Raw genomic sequence first — 24,817 nt, forward strand, 5'->3', positions numbered from 1 at the left:
ATAGCACTTCCCATATATTACTGAATATAGCCTCACGACCACCCCAGGAGGCCAGGTAAGTGTTGTACCCATCTCCCAGAAGAAGAAACTGAAGGAAGGGTAAGGCCACAATTTTCAAACTTGGCTGCTTGAGGTTAGACACCAAAGGGTCCAGATTTTCACAGAACTGATGAGCTCTCACGAGTCCCAGAAATTTCCAAGGGATTTGTTAAGAACCTCTGAGAATCTGAGCACTTATTTAAATATCTAAATATAGACTTAGTTGCCTAACCTTAGGCCCCCAAGTTTGAGTATTTTGGCTGAAAGGACTAGTCTAAGGACACAAGATGGGAGGGGCAGAGCTGGGAATACAAGCCAGGTCTTCCAATTGCCAATCACGTGCCTTAACCACGAGAACACCCATCCTGCCCTCTGTTGTGGGCACAAAGCAGCATAACCCTTGGCTGGAACACCAGCGCAAGAGACTGTCACCACTAGCTCTCCCCTGGGTTTAATATTGGTTTTACAGCAGAGTAAGGACTTTACTGGTCAGCAGTAGGCTCCTAAATGCCAAGACTTAGTGAAAAGCACTTCTCACCAGGCAGGCTTGCAGAGTAGTAACACACTCACTGAAATAGATGCAGCCTTCTTTTATATTACTCCATATTGTCACTTTTACTCCCTTTCTGGGTTAACAAATCCACCCCCGCAGTCTTAATGGGAAGGGCAAATCATAGAGGCGAAATAATAGCTGATCCTAACATTTGCCCATAATCAAATGGGACTGGAGCCTCTGCCCAAGTCTGGACAAATTCCCTCTTCTCCACCATTCCATCTCCCAGTTCTGATCCACTCCTGACCCCATGGATCCCTCTTCACTATGCCTATCTAGAACCTACTCCTCATTCACCTTGATGCTCCCATCTCTACATCCTCTCCCACATTGAACATTGTAAGGTCCAGTAGGTCTTCTGGCTTCCTTGCTGGGTGCCACCCTAACTCTCACATCCCATATGCTGGAGTCTGGGTTGTCCCTGTTACTTGCACCTTAGAGTGCACCACACAGCAGTGATGGAAAATCCCAGAGTGCATTACCTTGAACTCTCTCAGGGGGTTCTCACATGCATTATGAGGTTCAATTTAGTAACCATTGGAATTCCACAGGAGACATTTTCTAAATCAATATGTTACACAGTTACAAAATGTATAGTGGGGGTGAGGCGAGGGGACGCTATGTCAGTATCCATGTCTGTCATGGAAGTTGTGGAAGTCACGGATTCCACAATTTTCCGTGACCTCCGTGACTTCTTCAGGGGCCAGTGTGGCTGACCCCAGGGCTGCCCAAGCAGCTGGCAACGGGGCCAGCTGCTCAGGTGGCCCCCAGGACAGCCACACCAGCCACTGCTGGAGTGGCCCGGGGCATAGACACACCAGCCCCTTCTCCGGCAGCCCCAGGCAGCCAGTCAGCTGGAGCAGCCGCAGTTCGTTGGCTGGACAGCTGGTGCCACTGGCCCCGGATGCCCCCCCATGGAATCCCCCCCCGACACCCTCCCAGACACCCTCCCAGAAGTGGGCCCAGTGCAACCCCAGCCTCCCCCCCAGGATTTAATCACATATATTTTTAATGTAAGTCATGGACAGGTCATGGGCCGTAAATTTTTGTTTATTGCCTGTGACCTGTCCATGACTTTTACTAAAAATACCCGTGACTATACGTAAGGCTACGATTTAAACATACGGCCAGATCTTCAGCTGACATAAATAGACGTGACTCCATTGGCTTCATTGGAGCTAAGCTGATTTACATGGGCTGAGGATATAGCCCATAAAATATACCCAGACTGCTTCAATAAGATGTACTTCCATTCCCCAACAAGAGATATTATAGTACCATAAAATCCCCCAAATTCCTTTCATTGGCATGAAGAATAAAATATTCACCGGAAAATACATTAACTTATTAGCACTAGGCCATATTATGAAACGATTGTTTTGCAAATGTATGTTTAAATTAAAGGTATGTCAAGTTATGTGAATGTCAACAGTATTTTTCAAGTGGTTAATTTCTTCTATCTTTTACTCTCAAGTGCTAAAACACCCTGTTCTGACTGCATTTAAGATATAAACAATTATTATTAAAGGAAGTCTGTGCTGGCATGTGTTAGCTTCTTAGCCAATTGTCAGTGCAGAAAATTTGAAATAGGAATGTATCAAAATGACAACTTTACTCAGATACATTAACGCATTGCATAGCTTAGAAAGCTATCTTACTTTGGATGGATTAATAAAGCTTCACTAACAGAGCAATGCGGTCTCATGCCTCCCATGGGTATTCTTCTGTTATCTCATGGAGAACTTTATAAAAATCAAATACAATAATATAGGTCATAATTCTGTTATTCTCTTGACCATGCATAATTCCCATTAGCATGAATGATACACACATATCAAGAGACTATTAGTGGACTATTGAAGTACAGTACAATACGGGCAAATTTATTCACTTCCTTGGACATACTGTAGAAAGAAAATGGCAGGTACTGTCCTACACCATCAGTTCTTGCCCATTGGAAGTCGTACTGTCTTGTCAACACAATAAGACAATTTATGTATGATTACAGCAACGATAGGGTCCTATTCAAGAAATATCGCAACAGAAGCCTACTAGATTTCCCTGTAGCTTTTATTTTACCTGATGATTGGCCCATCAGATTTTGAGCTTCTTCGGAGGAATGTAAGGGCAGCTTTTCTCCTGAAGAGCAAAGAAGAAACAGATTTAATGCTTTTGCCTTCAAGGAGATAAGCAATGTCACTTCATCTAGGAAGCTCAAAATATGATGGACAAAATGGCAGAAAAGGAATTTCCAGTTGGCATTTTGACCATCGAGTGAAATGAAGGTATTTTAAGTATTTTAATTCCCTACTCTATAGCTGCCACCCTAGTTCACAATGAAAAATTTAAACTGTATGATCAATTCTGCTAGCAAAGTTTGAGACATATAGCCCTAACTAGAGTTCTGGGGGTCCTCCATTGTAGCATACTTCTTCAAAGGCCTCCTTCACCAGAGGACAGGATTTCCCCCTAAAACTATGGCTAATTCCCACCACTTCTCATGAAGCACAAACCAAAGAGGCTTCATGTACGATACGTTTCTGTCAACATTCTACAGATACTTTGTGCATATGAAGAGAACATCCCGGACAGTGATTGAGATCAATCGGAAGAGCTGAAAGGAACTTACACAGCCTTTACAGATTTTTGAATCTGCAGACAATGCTCAACAAATGAAGCACTGTCAGAGTGCATGGATGTCTCCCAAAGGACATACCAGCCCATGGCAGTGAATACCCACTCCTCTGTGCTAGAACGGGCCCATAAGCATTAGTTTTATCCCCAGGTTGATTAACCTCTATTCAAGCTAGCAAAGCAGGAAGCAGATAAACATGGCTTCCCAAGAGCAGACTGTACAATCACAATTACAATGAGCTGAGCCATAAGGAAAACCACTTTGAAATACTAATCTTTGTTAACTTTTCACCATTGACATTTGCAACTTCACTTTACTTGTCCTATTTATTTCCATTAAATAAAACAAGCTTAGAAAGAGAGAGAAACTCTACAGGTAAGAAGAGAAGGAAATCTGTAAAGGGCATCTGGGTACGTACCAGGGAAAGCGGGGGTGGTCTGTCCAAGGGGAGTAAAGGGGGTTTGCTGCATAGCCAACTGGTGGAGCTTGGTCAACTGCTGAGGGGTAGGAGGGACATTAGAACTAAGAAGGTTATTGTTATAGAATACAACAAGTCACACCAAAAAAATTAAGAACAAAATTATAATAAAAAAACCAAAGCAGGACGCCATGTTAAGACATGGCAAACACGACATTAACAGAAGGACTTGGCCTGGGTAGATACAGTAAAGCCCAAATCTTTAGCAGAAGTGCTTGATCAGGGTCTGAAGTACAATACCAGCAGCAAGCCCAGTTTTGGTCTCTAACTGAAATAGTTTAATTTTGTCAGTGCAGATCTCTCCTGATCCTGCCAGCCCACAGATAGCATCACATGCCCGGACGGAACAGGGAGCTGTCAACACAGGTAGAAGGGTGTCAAAGCAAAGCAATTCCAACTGCAACTTGGCTGATCAGACTTTGTAACTCCCTGTGACTGACTGCTGCTAGCTAAGAATGGTTGTAAAAATATCTGAGCAGTGTCAAATATGCTGCCAGGTCCATAACAATCAAATTCCAATATTTAAAAAGCATGGATAGTTCCTGGGATACCTCTCAAAAATGTACAGTAATTGGCCATTTTGGTTCATTACCCACTGGATGTTCCCCTTGCTTGACTTGGATACTGCACATTTAAAGGAAAATTTATCTAGCTGCCAAACCAATTGTAGCTCTTAAAGTAGTCTCTTTTTCAATACAAACCACCCAGCAGTTGGCAAAACATGGGCTTCAGCCAAAACAGGTAAGTATTTCAGAGCCTGTACATCCCTTGTTGTGCTCGGAGTCTTTTCCTGGCCCCTTAAAAAGAGACCTTGGAAGAATATGTTTGGAATACATTTTGTGCTCTGTTTTATTGCTTCAAATTTAAGAAAATTGAAGAGAGAGAAATTCCATCCTGATAAGGCCCCCTTTGAGATTTTGCTGTCAATGCAGGAAGGAGTGCCCTGTATCACTCCCCCTTCAATAATCTTCTAGAGCTTGGGTGGCCTGGGAAGTTTAACAGAATCATAGACATCAAAAATGGAAAAGACCTATTAGATCAATTCGTCCAGTCCTCCGCAGGTAAGTGGGGGAATTGCCATTTAAATTTGCATGTGAAACAACATCCTAAAGTCCTGGCTCCTGCAGCACATCTGAGGGAGGGAGTGCAGGGGAGTCTGACATCAGCAGTGGTGAGGGTGAAGCACTGAAGGCAGAAGAAAACAGGTGGGAAGGCGGAGAGGAGTTTTGGAAATGGTATCTATCAGTCAGTTACCAGAGAGCTGGCAAGTAAGAACATCAGAAGCATTTGGCATGCAAACTGTCAACTTTTAAACAAACCAGTGGAAAAGAGCATCATAGAATCATAGAGTACCATAGGAAGGGACCTCAGGAGGTATCTAGTCCAACCCCCTGCTCAAAGCAGGACCAATCCCCAAATAAATCATCCCAGCCAGGGCTTTGTCAAGTCTGACCTTAAAAACCTCCAAGGAAGGAGACTCCACCACCTCCCTAGGTAACCCATTCCAGTGCTTCACCACCCTCCTAGTGAAAAAGTTTTTCCTAATATCCAACCTAAACCTCCCCCACTGCAACTTGAGACCATTACTCCTTGTTCTGTCATCCGCCACCACTGACAACAGCCGAGCTCCATCCTCTTTGGAACCCCCCTTCAGGTAGTTGAAGGCTGCTATCAAATCCCCCCTCACTCTTCTCTTCTGCAGACTACATGAGCCCAGTTCCCTCAGCCTCTCCTCATAAGTCATGTGCCCCAGCCCCCTAATCATTTTTGTTGCCCTCCGCTGGACTCTTTCCAATTTGTTCACATCCCTTCTGTAGAGGGGGGAGAAAAACTGGACGCAATACTCCGGGTGTGGCCTCACCAGTGCTGAATAGAGGGGAATAATCACTTCTCTCGATCTGCTGGCAATGCTCCTACTTATACAGTCCAATATGCTGTTGGCCTTCATGGCAACGAGGGCACACTGCTGACTTATATCCAGTTTCTCGTCCACTGTATTTTCCAGGACCTTTTCTGCAGAACTGATGCCTAGCCATTCGGTCCCTACTCTGTAGCAGTGCATGGGATTCTTCCGTCCTAAGTGCAGGACTCTGCACATGTCCTTGTTGAACCTCATTGGATTTCTTTTGGCCCAATCCTCTAATTTGTCTAGGTCCCTCTATATCCGATCCCTACCCTCTAGTGTATCTACCACTCCTCCCAGTTTAGTGTCATCAACAAACTTGCTGAGGGTGCAATCCTTGCCATCCTCCAGATCATTAATGAAGATATTGAACAAAACCGGCCCCAGGACTGACCCTTGGGGCACTCCGCTTGATACCGACTGCCAACTAGACATGGAGCCATTGATCACTACCCGTTGAGCCCGACAATTTAGACAGCTTTCTATCCACCTTATAGTCCATTCATCCAGCCCATACTTCTTTAACTTGCTGGCAAGAATACCGTGGGAGACCATATCAAAAGCTTTGCTAAAGTTAAGGAATAATAGGCCAGATTCTAACCAACCCAAGAGGGCGAGCTTGCATCAGGTGTTCTAGTGCAACAACAGACATGAAGTATCAGCTTTTAAACTCTCTCAAGGCTTTACTGATCGAGGGGGCACAGTGTCATGTCAGTGTAAAGAGAGTTTTGTGTATAAGTCCCAATGAATCAAAAGGAGAATAACCCCTAAGGTCACATGCAGTATGATTCCAGCAAACCAACATGGAAACCCGGGAAAAAGACATGTTAGTTTACTGGGCAGACAACTCTCTAACTCAAGGGTGGGCAAACATTTTGGCCCGAGGGCCACATCTGGGTATGGAAATTGTATGGTGGGCCATGAATGCTCACGAAATTGGGATTGGGGTGCAGGAGCAGGTGAGGGGGAGGACTCCAGCTGGAGGTGCGGCCTCTGGGGTGGGGCTGGGGATACAGAATTTGGGTGTAGGAGGGTGCTCCAGGCTTGGACCAAGGAGTTCGGTGGGAGGGGGATCAGGGATGGAGCAGAGGATTGGGGCATGGGGGAGGGTGAGCTCTGGCTGGGGGTGCAGGCCTTGGGGTGGGGCCAGAAATGAGGAGTTCAGGGTGTGGGAGGGGGCTCCGGGCTGGGGCAGGGAGTTAGGGTGTGGGAGAGGGATCAGGGCTGAGGCAGGGGGTTGGGGCATGGGAGGAGGTCAGGGGTGCAGGCTCTGGTCGGCGTTTACATGATGCAGCTCCTGGAAACAGCGACATGTCCCCCCTTTGGCTCCTAAGCGGAGGTGTGGCCAAGCTGTTCTGCACACTGCTCCATCCGCAGGTGCCACCCCTACAGTTCCCATTAGCTGCAGTTCCTGGCCAATGGGAGCTGTGGGGCTGGCGCTTGGGGCGAAGGCAACGCACGCAGCCCCCTGGCTGCCCCTAAGCATAGGAGCCAGAGGGGGAACATGCTGAGAGCCTCGCCTGCGCGCGTGGAGCGGCCTCCAACCCCACTCTCCGACTGGAGTGTGGGAGCAGGGCAAGCCCCAGACCCCGCTTCCCAGCAGGAACTCGAGGGCCAGATTTTCACCCCTGCTCTAACTGAAACAAAAAAAGAACAGGATTATTTTCTAAAAAACAGACCTGATCCTGCTTTACACTAAAATGGAGATCAAAACAAATCTCTTTGGATTCATTTTCAATGGTTTTTTACCCCCTTCACTTTCCTCTTTTAAAATTAGCATCTCCATGCTGAAGCCTCTCATCACTGCCGTCCAAGGACAGCTGCTGTGCAGTACCTTACAAGAGCTGTTTCCTCACTGCCGCCATTACCAGACTAGCTTTCCCATTCTTCCTGCCCTGAACGACACATCTCCTGCCCACTGCTATTGGGGCTGTGAAACGGAAACCGGAGTAAAGCCAATCAGATTGCTCATTGACCTGAGCATTCCGAACTACACCAGTGTGAAGAGACGATGTTTGGCCCAATGGAATGACTTCAGGAGCCACAGACCATTCATTGGAGCTGCTCAGGGCCAGGGAAAATAGTGAAACCCTTTCTGTCTCTGTTATTGAATGAAAATACTTTTCATATGGATATGGAACAAACGCACCTGAGTGTAATAAAAAACTCAAAAGACATCGGGAACTCCGCATCCAGGCAGTAGGGTAAAGCAGCTGTTTAAACTAATGCCTAAACGGCTTTCAACGTGTCCTATATTTCTAATTTCTGTATTCTGAAGAGCTGTGAGGAAAGTGTTGTGAGCCAGCATTTCATAGAATCATAGAATCATAGAGGATTAGGGTTGGAAGAGACCAAAGGAAGTCATCTAGTCCTACCACCTTCTCAAAGTGGGACCAACCCCAGCTAATCATCCCAGCCAGGGCTTTGTCAAGCCGGGCCTTAAAAACCTCTAAGGATGGAGATTCTACCACCTCCCCAGGGAACCCATTCCAGTGCTTCACCACCCTCCTAGTGAAATAGTGTTTCCTAATATCCAACCTAGACCTCCCCCACTGCAACTTGAGACCATTGCTCCCTGTTCTGTCATCTGCCACCACTGAGAACAGCCGAGCTCCATCCTCTTTGGAACCCCCCTTCAGGTAGTTGAAGGCTGCTATCAAATCCCCCCTCATTCTTCTCTTCTGCAGACTACATGAGCCCAGTTCCCTCAGCCTCTCCTCATAAGTCATGTGCCCCAGCCCCCTAATCATTTTTGTTGCCCTCCGCTGGACTCTTTCCAATTTGTCCACATCCCTTCTGTAAATGGGGGAGAAAAACTGGACGCAATACTCCGGGTGTGGCCTCACCAGTGCCGAATAGAGGGGAATAATCACTTCTCTTGATCTGCTGGCAATGCTCCTACTTATACAGTCCAATATGCCGTTGGCCTTCTTGGCAACGAGGGCACACTGCTGACTCATATCCAGCTTCTTGTCCACTGTAATTTCCAGGACCTTTTCTGCAGAACTGCTGCTTAGCCAGTCAGTCTCCAACCTGTAGCGGTGCATGGGATTCTTCCGTCCTAAGTGCAGGACTCTGCACTTGTCCTTGTTGAACCTCATCAGATTTAGTTTGGTCCAATCCTCCAATTTGTCTAGGTCACTCTGGACCCTATCCCTACCCTCCAGCGTATCTACCACTCCTCCCAGTTTAGTGTCATCCACGAACTTGCTGAGGGTGCAATTAATCCCATCATCCAGATCATTGATAAAGATGTTGAACAAAACCAGCTCCAGGACCCACCCCTGGGGCACTCCACTTGATACCGGCTGCCCACTAGCAATCATGCAGTTGATCACTACCCGTTGAGCCCGATGATCTAGCCAGCTTTCTATCCACCTTATAGTCCATTCATCCAATCCATACTTTTTTTACTTGTCAAAAATACTGTGGGAGACTGTATCAAAAGCTTTGCTAAAGTCAAGATATATCACATCCATCACTTTCCCCTCATCCACAGAGCCAGTTATCTCATCATAGAAAGCAATCAGGTTGGTCAGGCATGACTTGCCCTTGGTGAATCCATGCTGACTGTTTCTGATCACCTTCCTCTCCTCCAAGTGCTTCTAAATGGATTCCTTGAGAATCTGCTCCATGATTTTGCTGGGGACTGAGCTGACCGTTCTGTAGTTTACGGGGTTCTCTTTCTTCCCTTTTTAAAATATGGGCACTATATTTGCCTTTTTCCAATCGTCCGGGACCTCCCCCGATTGCCACGAATTTTCAAAGATAATGGCCAACGGCTCTGCAATCACATCAGCCAACTCCCTCAGCATCCTTGGATGCATTAGATCTGGACCCATGGACTTGTGCACTTTAGCTTTTCTAAATAGTCCTTAACCTGTTCTTTCACCACTGAGGGCTGCTCACCTCCTCCCCATACTGTGTTGCACAGTGCAGCAATGTGGGACCTGACCTTGTCTGTGAAGACCGAGGCAAAAAAAGCATTGAGTACTTCAGCTTTTTCCACATCATCTGTCACTGGATTGCCTCCCCCATTCACTAAGGATCCCACACTTTCCCTGACCTTCTTGTTGCTAACATACCAGTAGAAACCCTTCTTGTTACCTTTCACATCCCTTGCTAGCTGCAACTCCAGTTGTGTTTTGGCCTTCCTCATTACACCCCTGCATGCTCTAGCAATATATTTATACTCCTCCCTAGTCATCTGTCCAAATTTCCACTTCTTACAAGCTTCCTTTTTGAGTTTAACCTCACCAATGATTTCACTGTTAAGCCAAGCTGGTCGCCTGCCATATTTGCTATTCTTTCTGTGGTGGTGGTGATGCCACCATCCCGCGGTGAACCTAGTTTAAAGCCCTCCTCACTAGGTTAGCAAGCCTGCCTGCGAAGATGCTCTTCCCTCTCTTCATTAGGTGGATCCCATCTCTTCCTAGCAATCCTTCTTCCCGGAACAACATCCCGTGGTCAAAGAATCCAAAGCCCTCTCTCTGACATCACCTGCGTAACCACGCATTTATCTCCACAATTCGATGGTCCCTACCTGGGCCTTTTCCTTCAACAGGGAGGATGGACGAGAACACGACTTGCGCCTCAAACTCCTTTATCCTTCTTCCCAGAGCCACGTAGTCTGCAGTGATCCACTCAAGGTCATTCTTGGCAGTATCATTGGTGCCCACATGGAGAAGTAGGAAGGGGTAGCAGCCCAAGGGCTTGATCAGTCTCTGCAGACACTCCGTCACATCCTGAATTCTAGCTTCTGACAAGCAGCACACTTCTCGAGTGTCCCGGTCTGGATGGCAGATGGATGACTCCATCCCCCTTAGGAGGGAGTCCCCAACCACCACCACCCATCTCCTCCTTCCCTTTACTGATACCAGACTCCTCTGTGTTCTTGGGGAACCAGGGTGCAGTATCCAGCCTGACTCATGAAAGACACCCTCCCCCCCCCCCCCCCCCCAGCCTCTGCTTAAACCAAAACCCATCAGAGGAAAAAACTTGCAGAGAGCAGTGAAGGGCATTGGGAGATACACCTAGACCCCTCCTGACAAGGGTGACAAAAGTAAGACATCTCCATTAGTATACAGAATGGACAGCAGAGACAACTCCCCTAGCCTCATCTGCATGAAAGATGGGACAGGAAGACATCTCAATTTACATACAGAATGGAGAACAGAGAACCACACTGAATTCTGGGACCAGAAAAAGCAGGGAAGCACTGCATCATGGGAATCTCTGCTCCTGATGCTACTGAACCTATGTCTGCACACACCCAGCTCAGCAATTATCAGACCAATTCTAGTCATGAATCCTTAATTGATATCCAAATACTGAAGCAGCCTAGTTGCATTGTGAGCTCCCTGGAAGAAAACACCACCCATAGCCAAGAGTGATCAGCTCCTATTGTCTAGTCTAAAGAAAACCCTTGAGTCATCAGCTTACCTAGAAACAAATCTAGTGTTCTCCCTTCAACCATTGTATTTTCTCTCCAAAAATCCCTACTCACCCTCTGGTCAGGGTTCTGATGCTTAGATCCACACTATGCATCAGTTCCACTGGAACTCCATCTTCTCCTGACTGATCGTGCTGGGGGCTCTGCCTGTCTCCAGCATTCAGGACCCTCAGCTACCACCATCATCTGGGAACCCCGACCAGTTCAAGCCTCATGGAGTGGATGAGATCCCCCCTCTTTCTCTCTCATGGTTTTCCTTTCTACCTTAGGTATTAACCTTTAATCATGTATGTTATGTTGGTTTAGCCCTCCTTGTGTAGTTATCATTATTATTCAATAAATAACTTTTATGGTTAACTTGGTTGTTTCTCTTTCTCTTGCTGAACTTTACTCTTTTGTGTTTTTAGCTTCCCCCATTCACTCTGCAGCAACGCTTCTTTTACCTAAGCTAAAGATCCCTGCAGCGCCCAAAATACTGTGGGGTTTGCTCATCAAGTAGGTTACTGCCAGTACAATTGTGTTGTGAGATTGGGGATAGGGACGTGCTGAATCTGGGACACATAAGGGTAACAGCTTGAAAGTGCTGCTTGACCCAGTCCATGGAGCCCAGGAGCATATAAGGAGAGGCAGCTTGAAAATGCTGCTTCCTCCAGCCCAGTGAGTCCAGAGACATATAAGGGGTCAGCTTGACAGTGCTGATTGACCCGGTCTGCTCAGACTTGCTCTGTTAATGTATGTGTGGGTGGGTGGGTGTTTATCTGATTCTGGGGCTGCAGTAACCCAGCCCTAGGAACCTAGGTCCTGCAGGATAGCTTCATTGGGAGGGGACTTGCAGAAGGGAGAAGTAGAGCTCCATATGAACACACAAGCAGTATATTGATAGGATTACAGAATCCCCTTCCCCAGAAGAGTAACCCGAATAAATGAGCATACCCCAAAGTAATGGGCACATCTGGTAACATTACTCAGATTCACAGAATAGAACTATCAGGGGGTAGCCGTGTTAGTCTGTATCTACAAAAACAACAAGGAGTCTGGTGGCACCTTAAAGACTATCTGTTAGTCTTTAAGGTGCCACCAAACTCCTTGTTGTTAGTATAGAACTATGATGACATATCCTGGTAACCAAGCTGCCATGATGGGAAAGCATCACTAAGTACTGGCAAAATGTCTGCTTATACCCTATTAAGGGTAACTGGGCAATCGGGTGCATGGCTCAGGACACACAGTATCAGGTCCCACTATGCTAAAACAGTTCCTGTGCTCATCATACCCCAAAAATCCCTAGCCTCCCAGTCACCACTGGCTTCCCTTCCATTGCAAATTCCAAATAGAGACTACCTTTCTCAATCTGTACATGAATGCCCAAGGGCCACCCTGAAGTCCTTACTGAGACAAAACTCCCATTCACTCGAGTGATCAATTTATCCATGGAAAACTGAGAAAGGAATGCGGGGTTTGGCCCAGGATGTATGTATTCATTCATTCCTTACAGATAGTTACAAATCCCCAGGATAACAACGTTGCTGCAGTATCAATAAAAAGGGAAAGATCAAAGACAAATGTGTGTTGCAGCAAGTGAAAGAGAAAATTACCTAGTAAAATTGTTTTCATATTTCCATTAACTAAATAATTGAGCATTGTTTTAAATACTAAAGCCTTGAAAGAGATACAAATACAGACCCAAATTACTCAGGCACTGAATGAGGTCTCTGTAAATTCTGCAGGATTTGGCCACAGAGTATTGAACAAATCACAAACATTATTTGCCTATCACTGACCAGAGCACAAATGCGTCCACAATACAGCATATACCATAAAATGTTTTGTTCCTCTGTCAGAGAGCAACATCATAACAATAAGAAATACAGTCTGAGTCAATGCTGGGGTGTATTGAGAAGGACAATTAGGAGAAAGGGCATGTTGATCTGACTAGCAAAGTATACTCATAATTATTCACAGTCTATTTAAGGAGAGAAATTGAAATATATACAATAAAAACTTCCTAGAAAATATATACAATGCTATGTTAAAAGGGGTATATTGGAAACAAACAAATGGGTAACACTGATCTCTGTTATACTCGACTAAAACAGTGCCTCTAACAGAATTTGGCCCAGTCTGTGTGTTATTACCACTACATTTGGCTGCATAGTAAACATCATTTCAGTAGTTTCCATTTTCAGAAGCTTTGATTTGTACGTTGTTATGCAAGAAGTAGTCTGTTAGACATTATTGATTATTGAACAACATGAGATTATTGAACAACATGAGATTTGCAATGGGTTGTGCAATAGCAGATTGCACCATACAGAGTGATGGGGGTTACAGTTAAGATTTTCAGAGGGGTCCAGGAGAATTAGGTGCCCACATCTCATTGATGCCCATTGGGAGTTGGGCACCTAATTCCCTTCGGCTCCTTTGCCAACAGCGTCTGCCAATGGTTCACACAGGGTGCTGTCAAGAGGTTACCGTTGTTTGCCCTCATGCTGAACTGAGAGGCCACCGTGGCATATTTTGTCTTTGACATCTGTTGCATACGTGATATGAAGTGCTACGCACGTGTGTCACAGGCATGGGGCGATACAGACCGACATGTCACATATCCTAGAGTTGTATGATCGTGTTATAAGAGGTGCTGTTGTGAAGCATAAGTGAAGGGGACACAACTGAAGTTGCCCAGGGAACCTTAACCCTGAATGCCCTGGGTCAGACAGCCCACTGAAGCAATGCCAGGTTACATCAGGGGAGCATCTGGCTTCCTGGCAGCATGCAATTAAATCTCTGTCTTCATGTTGCAGTAAAGCAGCCTCTTGCATCTTACTTCTTTGATGTTTATAAAAAAGGACAAAACATGTAAAATAAATCATGTTTTCTATTTTTATCAGTATTTTGTCAAAAAAATACATCCCAATATTCATCTGTATACTTGCTCCTCAAAAATCTTCTGTATTCTCTTCATCCCCAACACCACTCCAAAATAATAAAAGCCACAACAAATGTGAATACTGGCAAGAATGAATAAAAATTGCAAAACTAGATGTGGACAGTATAGGCTTACGCAAAATATCCACGCAGCTATCTGTCAAATAAAGGATTGTCTTTATTTGTGATGAACACATTCCAGGGAGATAGTAAATCAAAACCAATAAGGTTACCTATCAAACAAAAGGAGACTCTGGTATCCTGTTAGTAGCTAGCAAGAGCTGAGGTCAGTCAGCGTCTGCCTGGTACACAAGGGATACATGTATTCCACAGACCTCACCTTGCCCTGGTCTCCCATCTAAGTACTAACCAGGCCCATATCTGCTTAGCATTTAAATACAAGCATCAAGACAAGCAAGCATATTAGTAGCAACGCAGCTCCTTTCTATCACTCATCCAGTCACTGGCTCTTCAATCAACACACTCTACAAATTTCATAAAATGATTGCCAACTATAGAGAAAGCGACCACTTCACTCACCACTGAAATGCAACCACCTCTAAGTAGAAGTTGTCAGCCTTCAATCTGCACACAGAAAAAATATACAACAAAGGAGGCCAGGAAGGAAAGAATATCATAACCAATGCCACAGATTTTGGGGAGTAGAGTTTCACCATGGCACTCATTTTTGTGGAAAGTGCAAAGGCATTTCTACTGAACACAACTGATCAGGACCTCAACTTTACATTTTATCTAAAAGTCGGGGTTCTAGCAGCACAGAGCTACTAACCCCATATGAAGTTCTACCTCAGTACTGCCTCAGAGGGAAGAGCTCCACCTACTGAATCTCCAGTATTACTTTCTAAAGCACCTGCAGGTATATGTCATAGCTGGAAGACTCACATCCAAGTACTGATTATGGCCAACCTTCATAGCGTAAAAGATCTGACAAAATCACATCACAAGGCCCACAGAATGCATTTGCAAATAGACTAACAGAATATGAGCTTAATATTCCATTAAATCACTAGGATCAGTATTCATGACCCTCATGGGTTTGTCATATCCTAGATTGTTTGGGAGGCTGTGCATGCAAACAGACACAATGGAGCTGACCTTAGGCAACAGCCTGACCATTGTCGGCAGAGGAATATGCCTTCATCATGGTCTAATCACCACTTTCTGCAGGAGGGTCCTTCCACTATGCTAATGCAGCAAAGGACCCAGCTCGAAGAGCCTGGTCTCCGCGACTCATAGACTTTAAGGCCAGAAGGGACCATCTCACCCACCCCATCCAAGCAGGACCAGTGTTAGACTTGCTGGGGCCCAGGGCAGAAAGCCAGAGTCCCATTGCATGGGGTTGAAGCCCAGGGCCCTGAGCTCCGCCACCTGGGGCTGAAGCAGAAGTCTGAGCGACGTAGCTTCACGGTGCCCCCTGTGGCATGGGGCCCTAGGCAATTGACCAGTTTGCTACCCCTTAGTGGCGGCCCTGGCTTTTATATCCAGAAAACCAGTTCTTGGGGTACAGGTGGGCCGTGGAATTTTTATAGCATGTCGGGGCAGGGGTGGGGCTGAATTATTTAAGTCTTCAAATTATTGTTTAAAGTCTTCAAGTTACAGAGAATCCACAATTTACACTAGTTCAAACCAGCAAGTGACCTGTTCCCCATGCTGCAGAGAAGGTGAAAATCCCCCAGAGTCTCTGCCAATCTGACCTGGGGGAAAATTCCTTCCCGACTGCAAATACGATGATCAGTTGAACATTGAGCACATGGGCGAGATCCTCTAGCCAGATATCTGGGAAAGAATTCTCTGTAGTAACTCAGAGCCCTCCCCATCTACTGTCCCATCCCCAGCCACTGGGGATCTTTGCTACTAGCAGTCACAGATGAGCCACATGCCATTGTAGGTAATCGTATCATACCATCCCTTCCATAAATTTATCAAGCTCAGTCTTGAAACAAGTTAGTTTTTTGCCCCCACTGCTCCCCTTGGGAGGCTGTTCCAGGACTTCACTCCTCTGATGGTTAGAAAACTTGTTAATGGTCAGTTTATATCCATTTGTTCATGTGTCAACATTGGCGCTTAACTTAAATAACGGCTCTCCCTCCTTGGTGTTTATCCCTCTGATGTATTTAGAGAGAGCAATACACCCATGTTTCTCTCTTCCTTTCTCCTCCTTTGTCACTTCCAATTGATAAGTTCCCAGCTTATACCAAAAATTCTTGTTGTTTTGTTCATTACTAAGTGAATGACCTTGCACTTTGCACTATTTTAGTTTTTATGTTTTCCCCTTTTCTTCCCTTCCTTTTTGCCTCTGAAATAGGAGGTGGTAAAAACGGTAAAAAATGAAATAATGAAAAAATTCCATTTTTGGTTTCAAAAAAGCAAAAAAAAGAGGGGGGTGGATTTCAGGGGTCATTTTTTGAAAAATCTGAAAATTGTGCATTTTTTCATGAAAATTTTGGAGAAAATTTAACTGTGTGAAAAACACACAGTGTCCTCCACCAAATAAAGAAACAAATTCACAAACACAAAATAAAGGGGGAATTCCTTTTCCTTTCCCCCTCTCTGGAGGGGTGTTGGCCCAGGGTGCAGTCACTTTGGTTGTTTCCGCTGTACAGATGAGAGCAGCCTCTCACCCTGGAGAAGCCTATCTCCCTACTGCCCTGCAGCAGCCCTGAGGAGGGGTTTTCAAAGGCCTCAGGCAGCCCTTAACTGGACTCAGGTGTCCCTAGTTGACCTGAGGTAACCCCTTCTCAGCTTATAGGGCAGGGGTCGGCAACCTTCTGTACACGGCCCATCAAGGTAATCTGCTGGCAGGCCATGAGACATTTTGTTTACATTTACCGTCTGCAGGCACGGCCTCCCACAGCTCCCAGTGGCTGCAGTTCACTGTTCCCAAGAGCCGAGTATCTGGGAGGTCTTCCTTCCACCTATGGAAGGCTAAGAGACTGCCTCTTTTCACCTCACCTCAGTGCACTTGCCCTAGTTCATACCCACCATTATAAAACATATGGTTTGGCCTTCTTCCCTGCTTCTCCTCACACTAAGGAGGGAATGCCTCAAAATGACAGAACGGGTCAGCAAGGGAAGATACGGAACAGGCCTATACCACAGGAGAGAGTTGCCTCCTGGAGATGGTGGCGTCTGTATCCCTCCTGCCTTCCCTTGGGGGACCTGTCGAGGAGGATCATTTTAATTTATGCTGGGTGCTGCACACGACCCACACAGGTGAAAGCTACAGAGGGGATGTCTTTACTCCCAGCTCATCTGAGCCCAGGTATTTCTAACTAGAAATAAGCATTAATCAGGAATGAATTTGGCACAGAGACTCCTTTTCTTTCTTTCCTCTCTATGTCGCCTCTCCCCACGACTAACGTTAAGATCAACAGAAAAAAATCCACAACCTTACCAGAAAAGACAGAGAGCACCAAGGGCCTTCCTCTACAGTCTTGACTAGGAATTGAACTCAACACAGAAACCTGTGTGACCATTCATTTCTAGGGGTCTTTTGGGTGTTGCTTGTAAGCCAGGCTGAAGAGAGTGGTTGGGACTTTTGTTCCCTTCCACCAAAACATGAGGAACGTGTGCATCTATGTTTAGGCTACTGAACAGTTTGACTGTAAACCAATCATAGAATATCAGGTTTGGAAGGGACCCCCTATTCAAAACAGGACCAATTCCCCAGGCAAATTTTTGCCACAGATCCCTAAATGGCCCCCTCAAGGATTGAATTCACAACCCTGGGTTTAGCAAGCCCATGCTCAAACCACTGAGCTATCCCTCCCCCCATAGTAATCACCCAATGTGAGCTCAAACCCACAACCCTTAGATTAAGAGTCACACTCTACTAACTGATCCAGCCAGGCTCTAAAAGCTAGCTGGGCTCAATCTAAAATAATCGCTGGAAAGTGGGGAGCGAAATCAGCAGCACCAGACACCCAGACTTCCTTTGCAATACGACCGAGAACATACCCAAAGACAGACCACGCTGTGGGAAGGTACAGCTTTTAGAAAGCAAAGTCTATGAGACAAGCAGAACGCTCTAAGCTTTCAAACGTAGCTACCCCCTCACAAGAGCCCCGGAATAAGCCATTGTGTTTCATTAGCATCACTTTATGGAGAGGGGGACACAGAGGGAAAAGACTATTTTTGACCATTCTCTGAGGCACAAAATGCATATAGGGTTTATGTCTTAGTGAAGGGATAGCACTGAACAATACAAATAATTTAACATCAGGCCAAGTCCTCAATATGAATAAAGTTTAGTGCTAATAGGTTAAAAGGCTATTCAAGGTATTACAGATACTACACACAGACTGTTACTTTGCGAATATGCTATTAATATTATTGTCTAATATTAATATTAGTAATAATTAACAGTATCATGCAGGTGACGTAAAAGAGTAAAATGGGTATAAGAAAAATTAGGGTAAAACTCACATCCGGGTGTGGAATTGCATATTGTCCCTGAATTGTATAGGCCTGCAAGAGGAAAAGATATGTCATTAGACTTGGATGTAGTGTCCATTTAAGCCCTATGCCTCAGCTGTAACTTTTATACAAACTCCTTCCCCCTGTAATAGCCAATCGGGGAAGGGAGAGAAGCCCCTTACGATTTTTGGAAAAGTATTTTTTATGTATAAATGAAGCCAGACAAGGCATCCACCCCCTCCCCATAAAGAACCCTATCATCACTGTTAAAACCGCGCCACTCACAACTCTTGTCAGCATTGGTTTTTTGGACTGCCACTATAAAGCACTCAGCACCCCAGACTGCTGGCACACTGCTGACCTTCGCGTTACACAATGAGCATGCCTCTCTGCTTGAAATGATTTCTGTCACAGGGAGCAGCGCTGCCCACCAAGCAACTCCAGAGCCGTCACTTAACAACACACAATTATAGCGAATGTACGTATGAGTTCCCAAGCACCTCTCTTTGGATTCCAGGGTCCTCATTTAGAGGTCAGCACTGGGATGTCACTGCAGAATTGCTGCACAGTCCTTACACCCAATGCACAAATTGCCCTGACGGTTTTTGATCAGTGGTACGCTTGGGAAGCTGGATAAATACATAGCAGCAGCTGGCTAGCTTGGAAAATCCCTTGTCATGTGACCACCTCCAATCTCTCCAGTGTGAATCTGATTAAATAACTCTACAGTTATGAGTAGGGCCCTACCACATTCACAGTCCATTTTGATCAATTTCACAACCAGGGGCTTTTTTGATTGGTCAATTTTATGTTTTTAGCTGTTTACATCTGAAATTTCACAATGTCGTAATCATGGGGGTCCCAACCCACAAGGTACCAGGAAGTGGGTCTGATCCTGCCATTCCAGAGCTTCCATGCAAGGCAAGTCCTGACCCTTCCCAGCCTAGCAGGGACTCACAGCTAGGACCCACCCCAGCTGGGGTGTTCCCAGGAGCAGGGGGATATTGGACCCATCTCCACAAGCCTCCTCCAGCTGCAGGAACCTCTGGGACTACAGCTTCCTGCAGGAGGGGGAGGCACTCCAAGGTGGGTCTGATCTCCCCCTGAGAACGAGAGGGGCCATGCAGGGGAAAGACAAGTCCTCTCCCTCCCCAGCCCAGCCAGGACTTGCAGCTAGGAGCCCCCTGACTGAGGCGCTCCCAGCAGCAAGGGGGAGATCAGATTTCATGGGGAAGGGTTTATTTCATGGTCTGTGACACATTTTTCAGGGCCGTGAAATTGGTAGGACCCTAGTTCTGAGGTTGCACGAAAGGGCGCCATGTTGGGTGATCAGAATGCTGCTGTGTTTGTACTGAAGAGGTTCTATGTAGTCGGCATCACCGTACCACAGGCACCGAGACTGAGGTCTGGTCTACACTTACGGCGCTGCAGCTGTGCCACTGCAGCGCTTAGTCATGACGCTACCTATGCTGATGGGAGAGTTTCTCCGTCGGTGCAAGTACTCCACCTCCGGGAGAGGCAGTAGCCGGGTCACTGGGAGTTAGGACAGTGGTTTCCAAACCCCTGAGCGATGTTGTTATACCGACATACGTTTGCATTGTAGACCAGGGCTGGGAGGTCACAACTATAGAAACATTTGAGTGGAAAGCAAATTAATGTATTCTTCCCTGGATTCCATGCTATGCCATGAAACGCATATCACATGTGGTTCTTAGGGGTTACGCTGTCCATCTGTTCCATGTGTGTATCATAGAAGTGCCTTCTAGGAGTTGATGGGCATTCTACATGCTGTGGAACTGAGACCATTACAAGTCAGGCAGGGAGGCATTTAGGCCACATCTATGCTGCAATCGTGGAGGGGGAAGGTAGACATACCCGCGCTAGCTTTAATGTAGCTAGCTCACTAAAAATAGCAGTAAAGACAAGGCAGCGTGGGCTGTACAAGCCCGCTTGGCCACCCTGGGTACGTATCGTCATTGCTAACCTCCAATGAAGCCCCCATCACGGCGTCCTTTTTAGCTTGCTAGCCAGATGAAAGCTAGTGCAGGTACTTCTGCCCAAGCCGTAAATCATACCATGCTGCAGAGACCGATCCTTAGAGAGAGGGTGGGCTGCGGGTTTGAATTTATTTCTGAGAACTTTTTTCCTTTTATCTAGAGACCATCCTTTCATGATAGTCCAACTTGAATTTAGAAGTTGCACAGCTGAACAGATAACGCAACTGCAAGCCTGAGTCATCTCTCGCGACCGGCCTGATCCCTCAGGGACCGGCCATCCGACAGGAGCTCAGCAACCACAAGTTAGGGCTGGGCCCTAGCTCTCTAATAGCTTGAACCATAATTGATAGAGCTAAATGGCTTTGTACTGGGGGTGTGCAAAGTGACATCCTACAAACATCACCATCACTTAATATACAGCAGATATTTGGGAAGCCAGTATTAACCAGGGCTCTGAATTTGCCAGCGTGCTGCTACACTTATGGCCAGAGCATGAGATGTGCGCAGAATATACCAACTATAAACGGCACCAACTACTTCCCTTTTCCCCCTGTCCATGGCCTATACTCCCACCCAGAATTGATCATTCTGAAATAGCGTTCTTCCTCCAGACAGAATTTCCATCTGTCAGTGGGAGTTTAGCCAAAGGAAGGTTTCCACTGGCAGAACTGAATCCTTTAGTCATATTCATCTACCCATCAAAACATTATGGCTGGGATTTGCAAAGCCACGTAAGAGATTTGGACATCCAATTTCTCTTACAGTTAGCGGGAACTGGACATCCAAACCCCACGTGTGGCGTTGAAAATCTCAGCCCATAGACATGCTAACACTACAAAGCAGGGTATTTACAGAAAGAAAAATAATTCAGTCCAGGATCTGTGGCTGGTGTAGGGAAAAGGGGGCTAAGGAAATGTCTCTGTCCTTGGTACTGACTTCAACAGACAGCGATTTCCCCCTCCTGGCCACTACAGATGAATTGTCTCTATCCACTGTCCAAAAGGAACATAGCAACAGTCACCGAAACAGCACCTTTGTGCAGAGTGAGTGTGATTTGCTTCTCAGGTCTCACAAAGGGTTTGCTGAGCCCTGCAGCTCAGCATCTTGGAAGAGTTTGTTTAGAAAGAAACACTCAAGTCAGTGACAGAATGGCCTGTAATGTGTAGAATGAGCAACGAAAGGCCCAATTCTGTTTTACATCATTGATGGTGTAAGTGAGCCCAGAATCAGACCCTAAACCCTTCAGTTATTTAGGTGTTTGTGATGTCATCATTAGCTTTCGCAGGGGTAACGCAAAATCCTGCTCTCGGGTCTTAGAAAGTGAGAAATATTTTGTTTACAATTATAAAATGTCCAGTATTTATACACTTTTAATCTGTACATACATTATGTTACTACATTAGGGTGAAATGTACCCCGGGCAGAGATGCAGCAAAAGTCCAGTGTGCCGTTTATGTCTCACTTATGCCCTCAAAATAGAGCATAAGTGGCATTTAAGTGGCATGTAGGCCTTGTGGTGGCTCTCTACATTGTGGTGAATTTCACCCGCTGTAATTCAGGGTTTGGTGTTTTCTAGGTATCTTGTCTCTTCAGCAAAGTTTTGCAACAATCCTTTAACATACTCTTTTTAACACTTTGAAAATAAGCATTATTGTCTGCCAACAGCTGTAAAGTAGATGTCCCAGTGCTAAGGAGTTTATTGGGTAGTAATACACAGCTGATTCATTAAAACATTTTTCAGATGATTCCAAAATAAATGGCATAAAGGATGGATAACACTTTGTAAAGGGAGAGTAAAGACAGCAAAGAAGAGGAAAGTCTAGTAATCTTTGAAAAGTTACATCCCTCTTTGCAAACAACAAGCTGTTTGGCTCAGTCATATCCTCAGGTTGGTGGGGTGAAGATCAATAACAAGTGTAGAGAAATCGGACACAAAAGCCAATTCAGTGTTTTCTTGCCATCAACAATTCTATTCTCTGATTCTTAGAACATTGACAAAGATAAGGTGGGTGAGGTAATATCTTTTACTCGCATTATACATGTCCAGTCTCCAAAGGGTTAAATTCCCATTGCCAAATCTTTCACTCCCTGGGCTGTATTCACACACGGTATAGTAATAGAAAGGAAAACAGATTGAGGATGTTCTCTAAATTGTTCAATTTTTCCTTTAAATTTCCATTTGATGTTTTGCTTTAATTTTTTTTAAATGGTCAGGCTCTGAACATAGTTCATTGGTGGACACGCTTGTCAGCTCCTAATTACAAATCAGGTCCAAAAGGATCAGTAATATACATACTTATTTCTAATGGGGACTCGATAACTAGAGATGTCGAAATGAAAAGTGGTGCAATAAGCATAACCTTAAATAATGTCCAAAATAAACAGCCCAACCTCTCGAGGCTATTCTGTGATACCTTTCGATGATTACATCCAGAATAAGCCACAGATAGGACGGTGTCTTGGACAGATGCAAATCAACTTTCTTAAAAAATAAACTGGATACAGTAGTTGTTTTTAAAAGGTCAACATTTCCCAACAGAGACTTTAGAGATATTGCCAATCCAAAGCACATGGAAAAACCACAGAGTGCTAATTGTAAGAAAACACTGATATTTTAATGGGAACCACTGTAAATATATTTGAAAATACTGGAGTTTTACTACAAGTCAAAATGCACCTTCAGTTGATCTACATGCCAATTCCCATCGCCCATGGACCTGGTCCACACTGTAGTTTTCTCAAACACCTCCCTTCTGCTGCCATGTGGCATACCAGTGACCCAAAGGGACACACTGCTTGGAGCCCTCCATTGCTTTGACGCTGGAGGTCTCATGCAATCAGTCAGGTGTGGGGCCTTCCCTCCCCTGGAGAGACAGGGGGTATGGCCTAAACTGTGCCATCTGCACAGAGGGCTGGGATCTGTGTGTGGCTCCTGAAAGAGCCACGTTGCCAGGGCTCAGAGGTGGGGGTGGCTCTTGGAAGCATGGAGGGGGAAGCTGTGCATTAGTTGCTGAAGGTGCAGTGTGCACTAACCTGTACTACCTGAGTGCTGGGGAGCAGTGGAATCTACAGGGCCCAGCCAGCCCCTAGCCCTGCTCCCTGCTAACCCATAGAGCCTTCCTTTGCACAGTCCCTACAGAGGGGCTCCCAAAGGATCTGGAGCATGTTGTGGAAGCGGCACTCCCTTCTTCCCCTTCTCCCCATCCAGGATCAGAGCTACCAAGTTCTGCTCAACTCCATGGGTGACATCTCACCAGGAATGGTCACTGACTCCCCTCAGGGTGCCCCAGGGCCCAGGGCCGCTCTGGCAAGGAGGCAGGAGCACTCCCTCTCTGCACAGGAAGTTGGGTTGGGCAGATGCATGAGCAGCTGGGGAATGGGAATTCAGAAGTGACTGGGGAGCCTGGAAAAGTCAGTGGGGTCCAGAGCATTTCAGGGAATCAGGGTCAGAGTGTGGCAGACTGGGTTCACTGAGTCATTGCGAGTGGGGTGGAGAGAAAGCACTGGTGGAGCCTGAGGCTGGTGGGGGTTCCTGGTGGAATGGGAGAGCCTGAGACTGTTGGGGGATGTTGGGGATAGAACAGCCTGAAGTGGAGAGGGGGGAGAGCCTCAGCAGTTGGTGGGATTGCTGGTGGGTGGCAGCCTGAGGCTGTTGGAGGATTGTTGGGGGGATGGAACTGCCTGAGGTGAGTGGGGTGTGACAGAGCCTCAGGCAGGTGGAGGGTTGTTGGGGGGATGAAACAGCCTGAGGTGAGTGGGGTGTGATAGAGCCTCAGGCAGTTGGAGGGTTGTTGGGGGGATGGAACAGCCTGAGGTAGGTGGGGTGTGGCAGAGCCTGAGGCTGTTGGACGGTTGTTGGGGGGATGGAACAGCCTGAGGTGAGTGGGGTGTGATAGAGCCTCAGGCAGTTGGAGGGTTGTTGGGGGGATGGAACAGCCTGAGGTAGGTGGGGTGTGGCAGAGCCTGAGGCTGTTGGAGGGTTGTTGGGGGGAGGGAACAGCCTGAGATGGGTGGGGTGTGGCAGAGCCTCAGGCAGTTGGGGGGATTGTTGGGGAAGCGATGGGGGGCAGTACCTGTGCCAGGAACTGTAGCTGGGGATGATGAACTGGAAACTGCCTGCGGGGGTGAGGTTACGTGGGAGTGTGGCACTGAACGCCTGACACCCCTCAACTCTGCTGTATACATGGGGAGATCTGAGGCAGCTGGGGGCATTTTCCCCTGTACATTTGTTCTTCCAGTCCCAGGACAGGGCACTTGCCCCTTTCTGAGGCAGAGCCCTTACAACTAATGGCATCTTATGCAGAGTAGCTAAGGAGTTTTTTTTATACAGCCAATGAGGATTTCCGACCTCTAGCGCCCCACTTCTTTCCTTGAAATAAACCTCTGCTCAAGACACCA

General features: G+C 46.3%; 1 protein-coding gene across 1 annotated transcript in view; it reads right to left on the minus strand.

The window, feature by feature from the left end:
- The window catches only part of PCBP3 (poly(rC) binding protein 3), a 111,248-nt gene that overhangs the window by 17,953 nt on the left and 68,478 nt on the right, over positions 1-24,817 (minus strand). The window contains exons 9-11 of the mRNA XM_054044196.1: positions 18,432-18,473; positions 3,646-3,724; positions 2,672-2,731 (exon numbers count right to left, since the gene is read on the minus strand). Coding sequence (XP_053900171.1) covers positions 2,672-2,731; positions 3,646-3,724; positions 18,432-18,473 — 181 coding nt within the window. The remainder of the gene's footprint in view (positions 1-2,671; positions 2,732-3,645; positions 3,725-18,431; positions 18,474-24,817) is intronic.

This window comes from Malaclemys terrapin, chromosome 11 (assembly GCF_027887155.1).
Source record: "Malaclemys terrapin pileata isolate rMalTer1 chromosome 11, rMalTer1.hap1, whole genome shotgun sequence".
In the NCBI taxonomy this organism is placed as follows: domain Eukaryota; kingdom Metazoa; phylum Chordata; order Testudines; family Emydidae; genus Malaclemys; species Malaclemys terrapin.